Source organism: Gigantopelta aegis, chromosome 6, assembly GCF_016097555.1.
Source record: "Gigantopelta aegis isolate Gae_Host chromosome 6, Gae_host_genome, whole genome shotgun sequence".
In the NCBI taxonomy this organism is placed as follows: domain Eukaryota; kingdom Metazoa; phylum Mollusca; class Gastropoda; order Neomphalida; family Peltospiridae; genus Gigantopelta; species Gigantopelta aegis.
The window spans coordinates 89,429,230-89,442,606 of NC_054704.1; the positions used below are offsets into that span (position 1 = coordinate 89,429,230).

At 35.5% G+C, this 13,377-nt stretch overlaps 1 protein-coding gene across 3 annotated transcripts; it reads right to left on the bottom strand.

The window, feature by feature from the left end:
- Nucleotides 1–3,303: 3,303 nt before the first annotated feature.
- Nucleotides 3,304–12,782, bottom strand: LOC121374985 (abasic site processing protein HMCES-like). 3 transcript variants are annotated; one of them, XM_041502166.1, is made up of 10 exons: nt 12,667–12,782; nt 11,573–11,733; nt 11,118–11,258; nt 10,647–10,868; nt 9,472–9,608; nt 8,880–8,938; nt 6,664–6,744; nt 5,957–6,022; nt 5,174–5,283; nt 3,304–4,481 (listed from the first exon to the last, which is right to left on the bottom strand). In XM_041502166.1, the coding sequence occupies exons 2-10, from the start codon at nt 11,650–11,652 to the stop codon at nt 4,361–4,363; spliced, it is 1,017 nt and encodes a 338-aa protein (XP_041358100.1). In that variant the 5' UTR covers nt 11,653–11,733; nt 12,667–12,782; the 3' UTR covers nt 3,304–4,360. The 3 variants fall into 3 exon arrangements, with proteins under 3 accessions (XP_041358100.1, XP_041358101.1, XP_041358098.1); XM_041502167.1 differs by lacking the exon at nt 11,573–11,733; XM_041502164.1 differs by lacking the exon at nt 12,667–12,782 and having other exon boundaries at nt 11,573–12,245.
- Nucleotides 12,783–13,377: the final 595 nt, after the last annotated feature.

Genomic DNA, 13,377 nt, shown 5'->3' on the forward strand with positions numbered 1-13,377 from the left:
ATTGTACGAGGTACTTAATGATACATGAAAACATTTATTTTTAGTTATTGGTTATACTCAAATAGATCAATTGAGCCAATGATCAGGTACAGTTTATCTAATTACATTGTTCATTGTAATGAATTTTCATTTGCAAAGTGGTATCTATTTTTATAGGACCTACCGGTACTGTTCTTCCTCATCTGTGAATGCTGGAGCTAACCAACTGCATTATTCACTGGATCAGTTTAATACTTCTTGAGATGAATTATCACAAGACATTATGCACATAGAGAATAATAAATGAGTGGCCGTTAGATACCATTTATCTTGAAACGAGTTGTTTTAAAATGTATCTAAGAAGCGAAAGCGAGTTTGATACATTTTTAAATGAGTTGTGAGATAAATGGTATCTAACGGACACGAATATATTATTCCATTTCTTACCTATCCTAAAAAAAACCCCAGATTTTAAGCAAATTTTAACATCTTTTTCGACTAAAAGCTATTTACAGCTGTTGCACTTGTAGAGGACTTGCACATCACAGAGACACGATTGCCAGGTTAACTATACTCACAATGTAATCTATTTCCACAGTGCTTTTTTTTTTTTATTGGACATATGGCATTGGTGACCTGGTCATCACCTAGGAGCAGCCAGTTGTATGTCTTGAAATTGCTAACACACGTACGTGTGTAAACAACTACTGTAGGTGTTATCAAAAATAATGTGTGGTGTTCTCACCAACAGGTGTGTAAAAAAAAAGAAATTAAACCAGATCCTATTCCCTAAAGCTGCAGTCTCATTATGCGATTAGTTGAACAGACTTGTCATGTGATTAGTCAAACCGACTTGTCACACGTGATTTGTCGGCCTTACAAAAGCCTGATGTATAAGACTAAAGTCGGTCCAATTTCAGGTGTTCTCACAACTAATTGTATAATGATAATGCACTTTGGGAAATGCAGTTTTTGTATGTTCCACCATATCACAAATTATGTGATGTAATTAAGATAGTATTTATTTTGTCTCAAAGAATTTTAGTCAAATCAGGATGTCCATTCAACACAAATTGTTATATAATGTTTGATATATTTTTTATAGTATGTTTATGATCAATATATGTTCATTGTAAAATAATTCTTCTATAGTTCATCCCATCATTCTATAAAACTGTTTTTTGTAAATAATTTCAGTTTGGTTTGATGCAAGAAGACAAATAAAGACGTTTTGGAAATATAAAATACTCTTTTTATGTGCCACTGACAAATTAATCGGCTCTGAAATAAATAAATGTAGTCAGTTCCATAGCATGAAAAGAGGCGTCTTCTAAAGGATTGACTATAGATACGATCTGAATTATTATTATGTTTTTTTAGACCAGATAATAGTGTTTATATTTGCCATGTACTATTTTGTAAGTTCATGTAATTATTGTATGTTGTCATTGTCTAACATTACTTTTTATATATCATATACTGGTCCAACGGGAGGGGACTCTAGGTTTAATATCAGTCTTTCGGTCCCTATAAATAGTTTTCTGGAGGTTTCATTCACAATGCCTTGAGATATTGAGCTAAAATGTGATGCATACTCTTTATCATGTACTGTTACAGATCAAGTTTGACTTTTATGGCGACTTACCCATTTTTCAGAGTTGTGGGAAATGTGAAAATTTGTTTTCCAAACTGTTTTTCATAATGCTTCAAGATACTGGGCTGAAATTTTGTGTATAGCTTTATCACGAGCCGTCACAGATCATGTTTGACTTGCATATCAATTTATCCATTTTTCACGATTACTCAAGATAATGAGTTGAAATCTTGTGTATATCTTTATCACATTCCGTTACAGATCAAATTTGACTTTCATGGTGATTTACTGTTTTTCTTGAACATGGGAAATATGAAAATTTGTTGGACTCGGCAGGGGACATGTATTGCTTTGGCAGTACTCTCAGAATGCTTGTCAGTTATTGAAAACTGAGAGTTTGTCTCCATCTTTAGACGACCGGCCTCGGTGGCATAGTGGTGAGGCCATTGGTCTACAGGCTGGTAGGTACTGGGTTCGGATCCCAGTCGAGGCATGGGATTTTTAATCCAGATACCGACTCCAAAACCTGAGCGAGTGCTCCACAAGGCTCAATGGGTAGGTGTAACCACTTGCACCGACCAGTGATCCATAACTAGTTCAACAAAAGCCATGGTTTGTGCTATCCTGCCTGTGGGAAGCGCAAATAAAAGATCCCTTGCTCTAATTGGAAAGAGTAGTCCATGTAGTGGCGACAGCGGGTTTCCTCTCAAAAACTGTGTGGTCCGTAACCATATGTCTGACGCCATATAACCGTAAATAAAATGTGTTGAGTGCGTTGTTAAATAAAACATTTCTTTCCATCTTTAGACTGGCGAGACATGGCCCAGTGGTGGGGCCCTCGCTTGGTGCGCAGTCGGTCTGGGATCGATCCCTGTCGGTTGACCCCCCATCCCCATCTCATATGCTTGTGTTGGTCAATAAATTGGCTACTGTTTTCAGTGTTTGATGGTTCTGTGCCTTAACACTGGTCCAGTAGGATTTTTTTTAGGTCATCGAATGATGAAATTAACCATTGTTGAATTACAAAAATATTTACATGGTCATCAAATTGGTAATTTTCTGGGCCATTTGCTTTTGGACAAATCCCTGACTGATAATGTTTACTGCAAAGTATTAAGGCACAGATTTTGTCTCTTTTTTTTTTTTCCTCATGTAATTTGCATATATTATACATTTTTATTAATAAAAAGATATCCCCCTAATTTACATGTACATAGTTTGTTTTTGACACCATTAGAGCACATTATTTATTAGTCTCCTACCGGTCCAACCGGAGGGAACTATATGTTTTATCTTTGTCCTGTCTGTCCCAAATGTAGTTTTTTCAATGTTTTGTTGGTTCACAATGCTTTAAGATATTGAGATGAAATTATGTATATAGCTTTATCATGTACTATTACAGATCAAGTTTAACTTTAAGGCTATTTACCAATTTTTCAGAGTTATGGCCTTTGAAATGAAGACATGAAAATTCATTGGGCCTGGTAGGGGACATGTATTGCTTTAGCAGTACTCTCCAAATGCTTGTTAATCATTGCCTATTGGATGTCAAACATTTGACAATTTTGACATCTAGAGAGGCTGTGATGTGTGTCAACCGAAACGTGTGTATGAAAGACATCTGACCAATATGGTAGCAGTTGGTTTGATTTTACTGACCATCAGGTTGATATGTTTTCCTTCCCGCTCCAGACTACAGGCAATCATTCATAAAACAACAGACAACAGTCGAATATTAAATTATATTACAAATAAAACTACAGACTGAGTGTGATTGGCAATGAATGCAAGATGTTTTGGACACCGACATCTTAGTGTGCAACGTCAGCATCTGAAATTTTCAACCACCACTGGCAATAGGTACGTGCTGATGTCCGATCTAGTACCAGCGTATACATGGAAGCACTAAAATGATCGGCAGTATCTCACTTTTAGTTTGAGAATAAAAGTTCATGAGGAATATCCGATACTAGCAGATGCAAAAAAATAAACTAACAAAACAAATCCTTTCTTTCCATTAATGAACATAACAAAAATGGGAGTTGTATAATAGTTGCAGACAAACAAATGTAACCATGAGATAAATACACCAGAACACAAAGTCCGACACCACTTCCAGAATGTTTCTCAGACTTGATGGAAATTCTGGGATAATAGTATGTCAAAATATGTTAACTCTAAAATTGTGCAATGAAGTGTACTTATCAAGTACCACAAGGATCAAGGATAAAAGCTGGTTATGCAAGAATGATGATTAGCTATGAACGTTGTCTGCATCAGACTAATAACGAAGTCCAGCAGAAGCAAAGTGTACTGATCAAGTATCACAAGGATCAAGGATAAATGCTGGTTATGCAAGAATGATGATTAGCTAAGTCCAGCAGAAGCAAAGTGTACTGATCAAGTATCACAAGGATCAAGGATAAAAGCTGGTTATGCAAGAATGATGATTAGCTATGAACGTTGTCTGCATCAGACTAATAACGAAGTCCAGCAGAAGCAAAGTGTACTGATCAAGTATCACAAGGATCAAGGATAAAAGCTGGTTATGCAAGAATGATGATTAGCTATGAACGTTGTCTGCATCAGACTAATAACGAAGTCCAGCAGAAGCAAAGTGTACTGATCAAGTACCACAAGGATCAAGGATAAAAGCTGGTTATGCAAGAATGATGATTAGCTATGAACGTTGTCTGCATCAGACTAATAACGAAGTCCAGCAGAAGCAATGAGGTAGAGATTAACTACTTCGCTAAATATTTGTTCACATTCAACAAGAAACTGAAGCTAATCTGTGTTTTCATGTTTGATCTTCTTCACATCTGGTTCATCCGTTTTAACATCAGACTTGGTTTTAGGTTTCAGCCAGTTCATCATGAAGTTACTGCTCGCAGTTTTCGTAGACTTTCTAAAATAAAACACAGCAAAGATTAATTAACAAATAAAAATGACTAGAATATAGGGAATAACTGGTTACTGTCTTAAGATATTGGTTTTATCCTGTGAAGGTTAGAATGGCGAGAATAGTAGGAAAATCATTATCTATTCCATTTTTGTGTACGCAAAAGAGTATTGTCAACCTAGCAAGGCTTTTGTCGTATGACTTCATGCAAGGTACATGATGTAATTTTTTGTAAGAGGCTAGCTACATTCTGTCACATTCAAAAAGTGTTTTTAAACTCTTTATTTCATAAATAAATATAAAAGTTTTGTATTATCGCAAAAGTAAAAGTTATTTGTATTTACAGTACTTAAACAAATGATTTAAATAGTATGTTTATTGAAAATCTAGTCTGAAATACTTATGTCACGTGACCTATATTTTTGACAGAAAATATAGAGATCTATCTTGCCAATGTATACAGTGATTGCGGGATAAATAGTCGTATTATATCAAACATCAATACCACCACTAAAAAGCATGTTAACTGTGGCCGTTCCAGCAGTTGTCTTCATCCCCATATCAAAAAACCAGATTTCCCTCGTGCGTGTGTGTGATATTGTTAAAATAGGTTGACATACAGGTGATGTATTTTAAAAAACCCAGTTGTTTAATTTTTTGTGGCAAGTATATATTAAATGCACAACAAACCAACATACTGTAAATCAATGGGTTTTGTGCAGTCTGGAGACTTGTTCCGAGAGTTATTCACAATAGTTGAGACGGGATACATGGACACACATTCAACTGGTCGGATCAGCTTGGAAGCCTGAAAACAAGACATGATAAATTTATTTTCCATCATCTCAACCATTTCTACAAACACTAAAACAGAACTTTATATTTCAAGACACCAAAAAGATAATAAATTACTATACTTTCGGGACAGACACTTTGCCAACAGGATTACGGCCCTTTTCTACAAAGCGATTTTACGCATGCATAAAGTATTTATGCATTTGTAGTGATCTTAGTGCTAAGGTTTAAGTTTGTTTTGTTTAACAACACCACTAGAGCACATTTGTTAATCATCTGCTACTGGATGTCCAACATTTGATGATTTTACAAAGTCTTGGAGAGGAAACCCGCTACATTTTTCCCATTAGTAGCATTAGATCTTTTATATGCACCATCCCACAAATAGGATAGCACATACCACAGCCTTTGATATACCAGTCGTCGTGTACTGGTTGGAACGAGATATAGCCCAATGGGCCCACCGACGGGGAATAATGCCAAACTGACCGTGCATCAAGCGAGCGCTTTACCACTAGTCTACGTCCCACCCTCACTAAGAGTGAGGCTCTAGACTTTTCAACACTGTTGGCAGATGTGTCTCAACTTAAAAGGGATCAATACAACACCCTCCCAAGCTCTCATAGATTATGGTATTTCCCCCATCTGTTTATTATATTAAACTACATAATGAAATACAAACATACCTTTACCAGTGGAACAGTACTAAAATTCAGCCAGTCCTCGATTTCTTCATCTGTTGTAAGTATAGCCTAAAACCACAAAAGCCAAATATGTGATACACTGTTAAAACAAACCAGTCAAAGTAAAAATATAAAAATTATTAATACCTACAATATTGAATCTTTGTTGGCCATTTTGGTGTGTGTGTGTGGGGTTTTTTTTTTATGTGCATGTCCCCAGGCAGGACAATTCTGTGACCAGATGTCCCTCTGAGAAGTACTCTGGCACCAAGTAGCATATATAACAACACTAAAAAAATATCTATTTAATGTTTATTAGGTGTCGAACACACAGTAATTGCAACAACTGGTTTAAACTGAAAAAATCCCATTCACATTAAAACAAGTGTGGGATTTTAACGTTTTGTAACAGGGATTGCCTAAAGACATTTTTTATTTAGAAACATTTTTACTGTAGATCCATAATTGGAAATTAAAATTTAAAAAACCTGTTTTGGTCCTTTGAACATTGTATGAAACAAGTGCCATTCTTTACTATTTAATGTGGAAGTGGACAGCGAAAGATGTTAAAGATAGGAGTTGCCAGATCGAGAAAAAATGTGATGGAATTCAAAAGAGAGAAAGGAAAGGGGGCAGTGGGGGGGGGGGGGAGAAAAAATCGCTTTCCTCCGTTGGTATTAAGTACAATGTAAGTTCATTGTGGCACTTACTGGCATTCTGTCGTGAATCCACGACATTGCAGGAGACGACTTGACAGTGATCACGCTGTATGAGAAGATGGGAGCACCACCCTGATAAATATAATAATTTTATTATTAAACTAGAATTCCATAGAATTATTAAAAGTCTTGCCTACCATAAACATAATTGATGTCGCTGACAGCAGCATTTAAAAATATTTTTTTTATCTCACTGCATGTTTAAAAAACAAGGTTTTTTTAAAAAGAAGTCTAATTAAAAACATCCAATTAAATTTTAATCAATTTTTTTCTTCAAATGATTTGTGATGAACATTCATATATGTAACAATAGACAAAGCAAAAACCATGTTTCATTATGTAGGACTACTTTCTTACAAATGAAGCTAAATGCTAAAGTTTAATTTTGAGCTAAAGTTGAAGTCATCACCACCTATATATAAGTACTACCTATATTTCATGTTTTTTCTTTCTAATGGTGAGACTGAAATTGTAAAAGTTAGTGAAAGATTGTATACCTTCTGACCTTTTTAATTAAAGTATTTATAATAAATATCAATGAGTGAATTGTTTTTATAAACAAAGCTTGCTTGGAAATACAAATACCATTCCTCCTTTCCTCTCCTTTTAATCCTTACTCCTTTTGCTTTCTTTCCTCCTACTTTTAATCCTTACTCCTTTTGCTTTCTTTCCTTCTCCTTTTATTCCTTACTCCTTTTGCCTTCTTTCCTTCTCCTTTTAATCCTTACTCCTTTTGCTTTCTTTCCTTCTCCTTTTAATCCTTACTCCTCTTTCCTTCTCCTTTTAATCCTTACTCCTTTTGCTTTCTTTCCTCCTCCTTTTAATCCTTACTCCTTTTGCTTTCTTTCCTTCTCCTTTTATTCCTTACTCCTTTTGCCTTCTTTCCTTCTCCTTTTAATCCTTACTCCTTTTGCTTTCTTTCCTTCTCCTTTTAATCCTTACTCCTCTTTCCTTCTCCTTTTAATCCTTACTCCTTTTGCTTTCTTTCCTTCTCCTTTTATTCCTTACTCCTTTTGCCTTCTTTCCTTCTCCTTTTAATCCTTACTCCTTTTGCTTTCTTTCCTCCTCCTTTTAATCCTTACTCCTTTTGCTTTCTTTCCTTCTCCTTTTAATCCTTACTCCTTTTGCTTTCTTTCCTTCTCCTTTTAATCCTCACTCCTTTTGCTTTCTTTCCTCCTCCTTTTAATCCTTACTCCTTTTGCTTTCTTTCCTTCTCCTTTTAATCCTTACTCCTTTCGCTTTCTTTCCTTTCCTTTTAATCCTTACTCCTTTTGCTTTCTTTCCTTCTCCTTTTAATCCTTACTCCTTTTGCTTTCTTTCCTTCTCCTTTTAATCCTTACTCCTTTTGCTTTCTTTCCTTTCCTTTTAATCCTTACTCCTTTCGCTTTCTTTCCTTCTCCTTTTCCTAATTTTCACGTTGAACTCGGAGCATTTATCTTCCCATATTATAGATATTCAACAATACTGTATTGTGTTAATAATATATATCAAGATATTATTATTTCTATGTCCATATAATGTATATGTGATGATATTTTGACATTTTAAGGTCATCATCTCAAGGCACCCCTAAAGATTCTATACCTATACAGACGGATCCCAGTCGAGGCATGGGATTTTTAATCCAGATACCGACTCCAAACCCCGAGTGAGTGCTCTGCAAGGCTCAATGGGTAGGTGTAAACCACTTGCACCGACCAGTGATAAATAACTGGTTCAACAAAGGCCATGGTTTGTGCTATCCTGCCTGTGGGAAGCGCAAATAAAAGATCCCTTGCTGCTAATCGGAAAGAGTAGCTCATGTAGTGGGGACAGTGGGTTTCCTCTCAAAATCTGTGTGGTCCTTAACCATATGTCTGACGCCATATAATCGTAAATAAAATGTGTTGAGTGCATCATTAAATAAAACATTTCTTTCTTTCTTTCTGGTCCCAAGGGTGTCCGGTTTAGAGGGGTTTCACTGTGTATGAAAATTTGTTGTTCCTGGCAAGGGACATATATTACTTAAGCAGTAGTCTCAGAATACTTGTTTACAATGACAAAACATGACTGATTGTTTTTTCACACCTTTTAAAATCCCTGACGCCATATAACCGTAAATAAAATGTGTTAGAGTGCATCGTTAAATAAAACATTTCCTTCCTTCCTACCTTTTAAAATAGAAATTTGGTTGTAAATATATTGAAAATATAACAAAGTGTACTCACATCAGGTGGTTTCCATATGTCAAAAACACCGGCCATCGTCAGTAATCTTTTGTCAGAGTCTAAAATCCAAAATCAGTCAGTTCATTAAAATACTGAAATTATATTTTATTCAATGAGAAACATACCTCATAATTATTTTATTATTTACAATAAATAAAATCTGAAGTAACAAAACCACTGCATAGTTCTGTTATTTGATGAAATATTTCTCTTTACTTGGTCAACATATTGTGACATTCTGGAATACAGACAACTGCCTGATCTAACATACATCATCGTAAAAATAGTCATGCTAGCTACATTTTAGTCTGTAAAGCACATTTCCTTCAATGCATCTAACCTGAGCAATTCTTTTCAAATTACGTTGTTACCGACAGTGTACATGTTAGCCATTTTAAAAGTTAGCTGACTGCTTATTGGCTATCACTATCGCCAATCAGGTTGCTGCTTTATTTTTGCATACAAATTACTTTCACACTGTAGTTTGATACTTTTAGATGATGCTGGTTCACCAACTTTCGATTAGCTATGTCTATTAAACCACCACTGATAATATAAAGGCATACGTCACAACACAAAATGATAACTGAACCTTCAACATTGTGCTTCAATTCGTCATCTTCGTGCTTGACAACAATGTCTTCTTTCTTTACTGTTGAAGCTGAATCTTTTGAAAATGAAATGAAATATGGCTGCTTAACTTTCTGGTCTCGCTTCCATTCAAAAAACCTAAAAGCAACAATGTAAACTGAAGTTTCTGATATATTTTTAATATTTAAACATAAAAGATCATCAATTTGTAGTTTTAATTTCCTTTACAACATTTTTGATTTTCTTTAGATCTTGTTTATGGTTCTTTAGTAGTAACAAATCAACTAGAGTATTCATTAATAGAATAATATTTACAGCAAGAAACAACACAAATTTTGAGGTGGACTTATTTTCTATTGTTTTAGTAATACTAAACACCAATATTTTCATGCTCTACCCACCCTACATACTTTGAAGTGGATATATTATAATTTTCTACTGTTCTAGTGATACCAATATTATAAAACTCTACCCACCTATAATACACTTTGAGCATGGCATTTCCTACTGTTCTAGTAATACCAAACACTGTCATATTTCAAGGCTCTATCCACCCTACATACACTTTGTGGTGGACATATTTTAACTACAAGTTCTAGTGATACCAAACACCATAACATTCTGCTCTCAACCCACCCTACATACACCTTGAGCACGACATTTTCTACTGTACTAGTAATACGGAACGAGTTATATTTAAACTCTCTACCCACCCTACATACACTTTGAGTGTGACATATTTTTTTTACTGTTCTAGTGATACTAAACACTGTCATATTTCCATGCTCTACCCACCATACATACACTTTGAGTGTGACATATTTTTTTAATGTTCTAGTGATACCAAACACTAATATTTCCATGCTCTACCCACCATACATACACTTTGAGTGTGACATATTTTTTTATTTTTCTAGTAATACCAAACACTGTCATATTTCCATGCTCTACCCACCTTCATACACTTTGAATGGGACATATTTTCTTCCATTCCAGTGATACCAAACACTGTCATATTTCCACGCTCTACCCACGTACATATACTTAGAACATGACATATTTTCTCTCATTCTACTAATATTAAACACTGTCATGTTTCCACTCTACGCACCCTACACAGACTTTGATCATAACATATTTTCTATTGTTCTAGTGATATTTCTGCACTCTACCCACCCATCTGCCAGCACTACACAGCGCCGGCCCTTGTCTAGAGGAGCCCGGTACGTTTTCTTGGTGAGCATCCCCTCAGCTCGGCAGTTGGTGGTTTCGTACTCCATCTTCATGGGGTCACCCTTGTGCCATGATGGAGTCAGGCCCCACTTCATGGGCTGCACCACCCGCGCCGTCATCTCACTCAGTTCACTCGGGTAATGCTGACTAGAGATCAGCACAGGCCTGGACAAAAAACAACAGAAAACTCAGTATATTACTATGGAAAATAAGAATTATACAAACTTATACTAAGTTATAGTGAGTATCCTGAGTTTATAGTCATTTCAAAAAGACTTTTGGCAAATAAAATATTTTGCATTATTCAAATTATAATTTACTTAAAAGATCTTCTTGCTTAGAATGTGAATCTATAAAACCCATGCATTTATGGACATTTCTGTTATAAATGAATTATTTGACCTATGACCTCACGTGTGGGAACCGGGGGCAATGTTGTGAGATGGGTAATATTGCTGACCACCTGGTGCATCTCTCCAAACAGGCATCTGCTTCTTCCCAGATGCCCTGTCGCCATAACAACATGCTTGACAAACGTCATCTGGTGCAAGTGTACTAGAAAATATTAATACAAATGAAAAACATTTATTGGTTTCTTTATGTCTACTGAGATGCAAACCCAAAGATATATTTCATGAATTTAAGTAACCAGAATTGGTTAGCATGATTTTCACAAGGTTACACAAATTACATAATTTGAATAGTGAATAAAATTCTTATGATCCTAAAGTTTGTAATTTTTAATTTTAGAATGTAAACTTAAGGCTCACCATGTAACTGACTGCCAGTTTGTGTGAAGTTAACCACAATGGTTCATGTGAAATATTGTACCCTACATTACATTTTAGATGAAGTGACGGATTTAACACCTGTGATAGCAGTACTCATGAAGGCAGGATATGCTCAACTTTCTTGAACCCCTGATATCATTGTTTTGACAGTGATTCATGAGTGCATGTTATCACAACTAGTCAGGGAGTGGCGGTGCAAGAAGGATGTATTGTCCAGTAAGGGATCTCCTCAAGAGTGGCTGTAAAGTAAGAAGTAAAGTAAAATTGTTTTGGAAATAACAAAGAAATACAATTTGTGTATGCAATTTACAAATTAATCGGCTCGGAAATAAATAACTTGTAGTAAATTACATAGTATGAAAAAAATGCGATCCCTGTGGTACGGACTATAGATGGACATTTGCGGAATCAGTAACTATTTTGCCAAATTTTCATTCAACTCTGCACTGTGCATATTGCAGACAACAGTTTTGTTGCTAACATTAAAGGCCCTTTGCCCTTCAGAAAAATAATTTGAGCAATGATTCTGTAAAATATTTACAGTTCCTTGATTAAAATATTCTATGTAAATTCATGTAGGCCCTATGCATTCAAATGTCCTTTTGTTTATGGAAACTGTAGAAAGGTTGTTAGCACTTGTACTGGCAAGTACTATAAAGTGACAGTCGTCTTATAGCGGTGAAGACATTGATGGTGGGAAGGAGGAAGGGAGAGAAATAAGAGACGAGAGAGAGAGAGAGAGAGAGAGAGAGAGAGAGAGAGAGAGAGAGAGAGAGAGAGAGAGAGAGAGAGAGAGAGAGAGAGAGAGAGAGATGTTTGTTTTGTTTAACGACATCACTAAAGCACATTTATTAATTTATTAATCATCAGTTATTAGATGTCAAACATTTGGTAATTTTGACATATATTCTTAGAGAGGAGACCTGAGAGAGAGAGTGAGAGTGAGAGAGAGAGAGAGAGAGAGAGAGAGAGAGAGAGAGAGAGAGAGAGAGAGAGAGAGAGAGAGAGAGAGAGAGAGATACTGTCGACCTGTTTGCGGTAGATAGAGCACACAAAAGGAGGAATTTTCTTGACATAGATGACTATTTAAAGTGAATATTAATTAAATATATGCAATTTCAGGATGACAGTTATTTAACGACAAACTAATTTGGTAAATACACACTGCTTACCAAGCTGTTCTGCCGCACATATTCGGATGTATTTTAAACGTCTGCTATAAAAGTTTCTTTCCTGCTTTACGTTATTCCGTACGTAAAGCTCCGCCACAACAATACCTCAATTCCCGCGGCTTTCTATACTGTTCAAAATAATTTGGGGATGCCAGAATGAGCGACCTATTTAGAGAGGTCTCGATGTGGTCATCCGGTTTAACTTGAGGCGCATATTTATTGTAGGTACAGTGCCTAGCCTAGTCAGACGTTGTATCCACAACAAGCGTAAATACAAAACTTTACAAACCCCCAAAACCATTAATTTTACCAAGTCGTTTTTGTTTATTCCTTAAAATTACCGATATCGAGGCCACATGACTCGTAGAAATTGACTTAAAATGGAGGAAGATAAATTAACATTCGGTGCGTGTGACATGACCCACACGTGCCAGATCAACAAAGCCAAATCATTTAATTTGTATGATTTTTAAGCCCCCTGGTGTTAGAATTTGTTTTCAATTATTATATTCGATCTGCAAACGGTATGCTACATTTTTGTGCCTCTACTGTAGTGAATAGTATTCATAATCCATTCATAACAATTGTAAATAATTTTGAGTGTATAAATTGTGTTAATTAAGAATCAATTCATTAAAAAGTTATATTTTACAAACTATTCAGTGGTATGAACGTAATGCCTATCACTATTGACATCAAGTGTTAGCGTTT

Excerpts from the sequence above, each read along its gene's own strand:
- LOC121374985 (XM_041502166.1), bottom strand. The coding sequence starts at position 11,652 with ATGAATCACTGTCAAAACAATGATATCAGGGGTTCAAGAAAGTTGAGC. Across the intron at positions 9,609-10,646 it reads TGTGTAGTGCTGGCAGATGG|GTTTTTTGAATGGAAGCGAG; the intron begins GTGGGTAGAGTG and ends TGTTGCTTTTAG. Across the intron at positions 5,284-5,956 it reads GTACTGTTCCACTGGTAAAG|GCTTCCAAGCTGATCCGACC; the intron begins GTATGTTTGTAT and ends TCTTGTTTTCAG.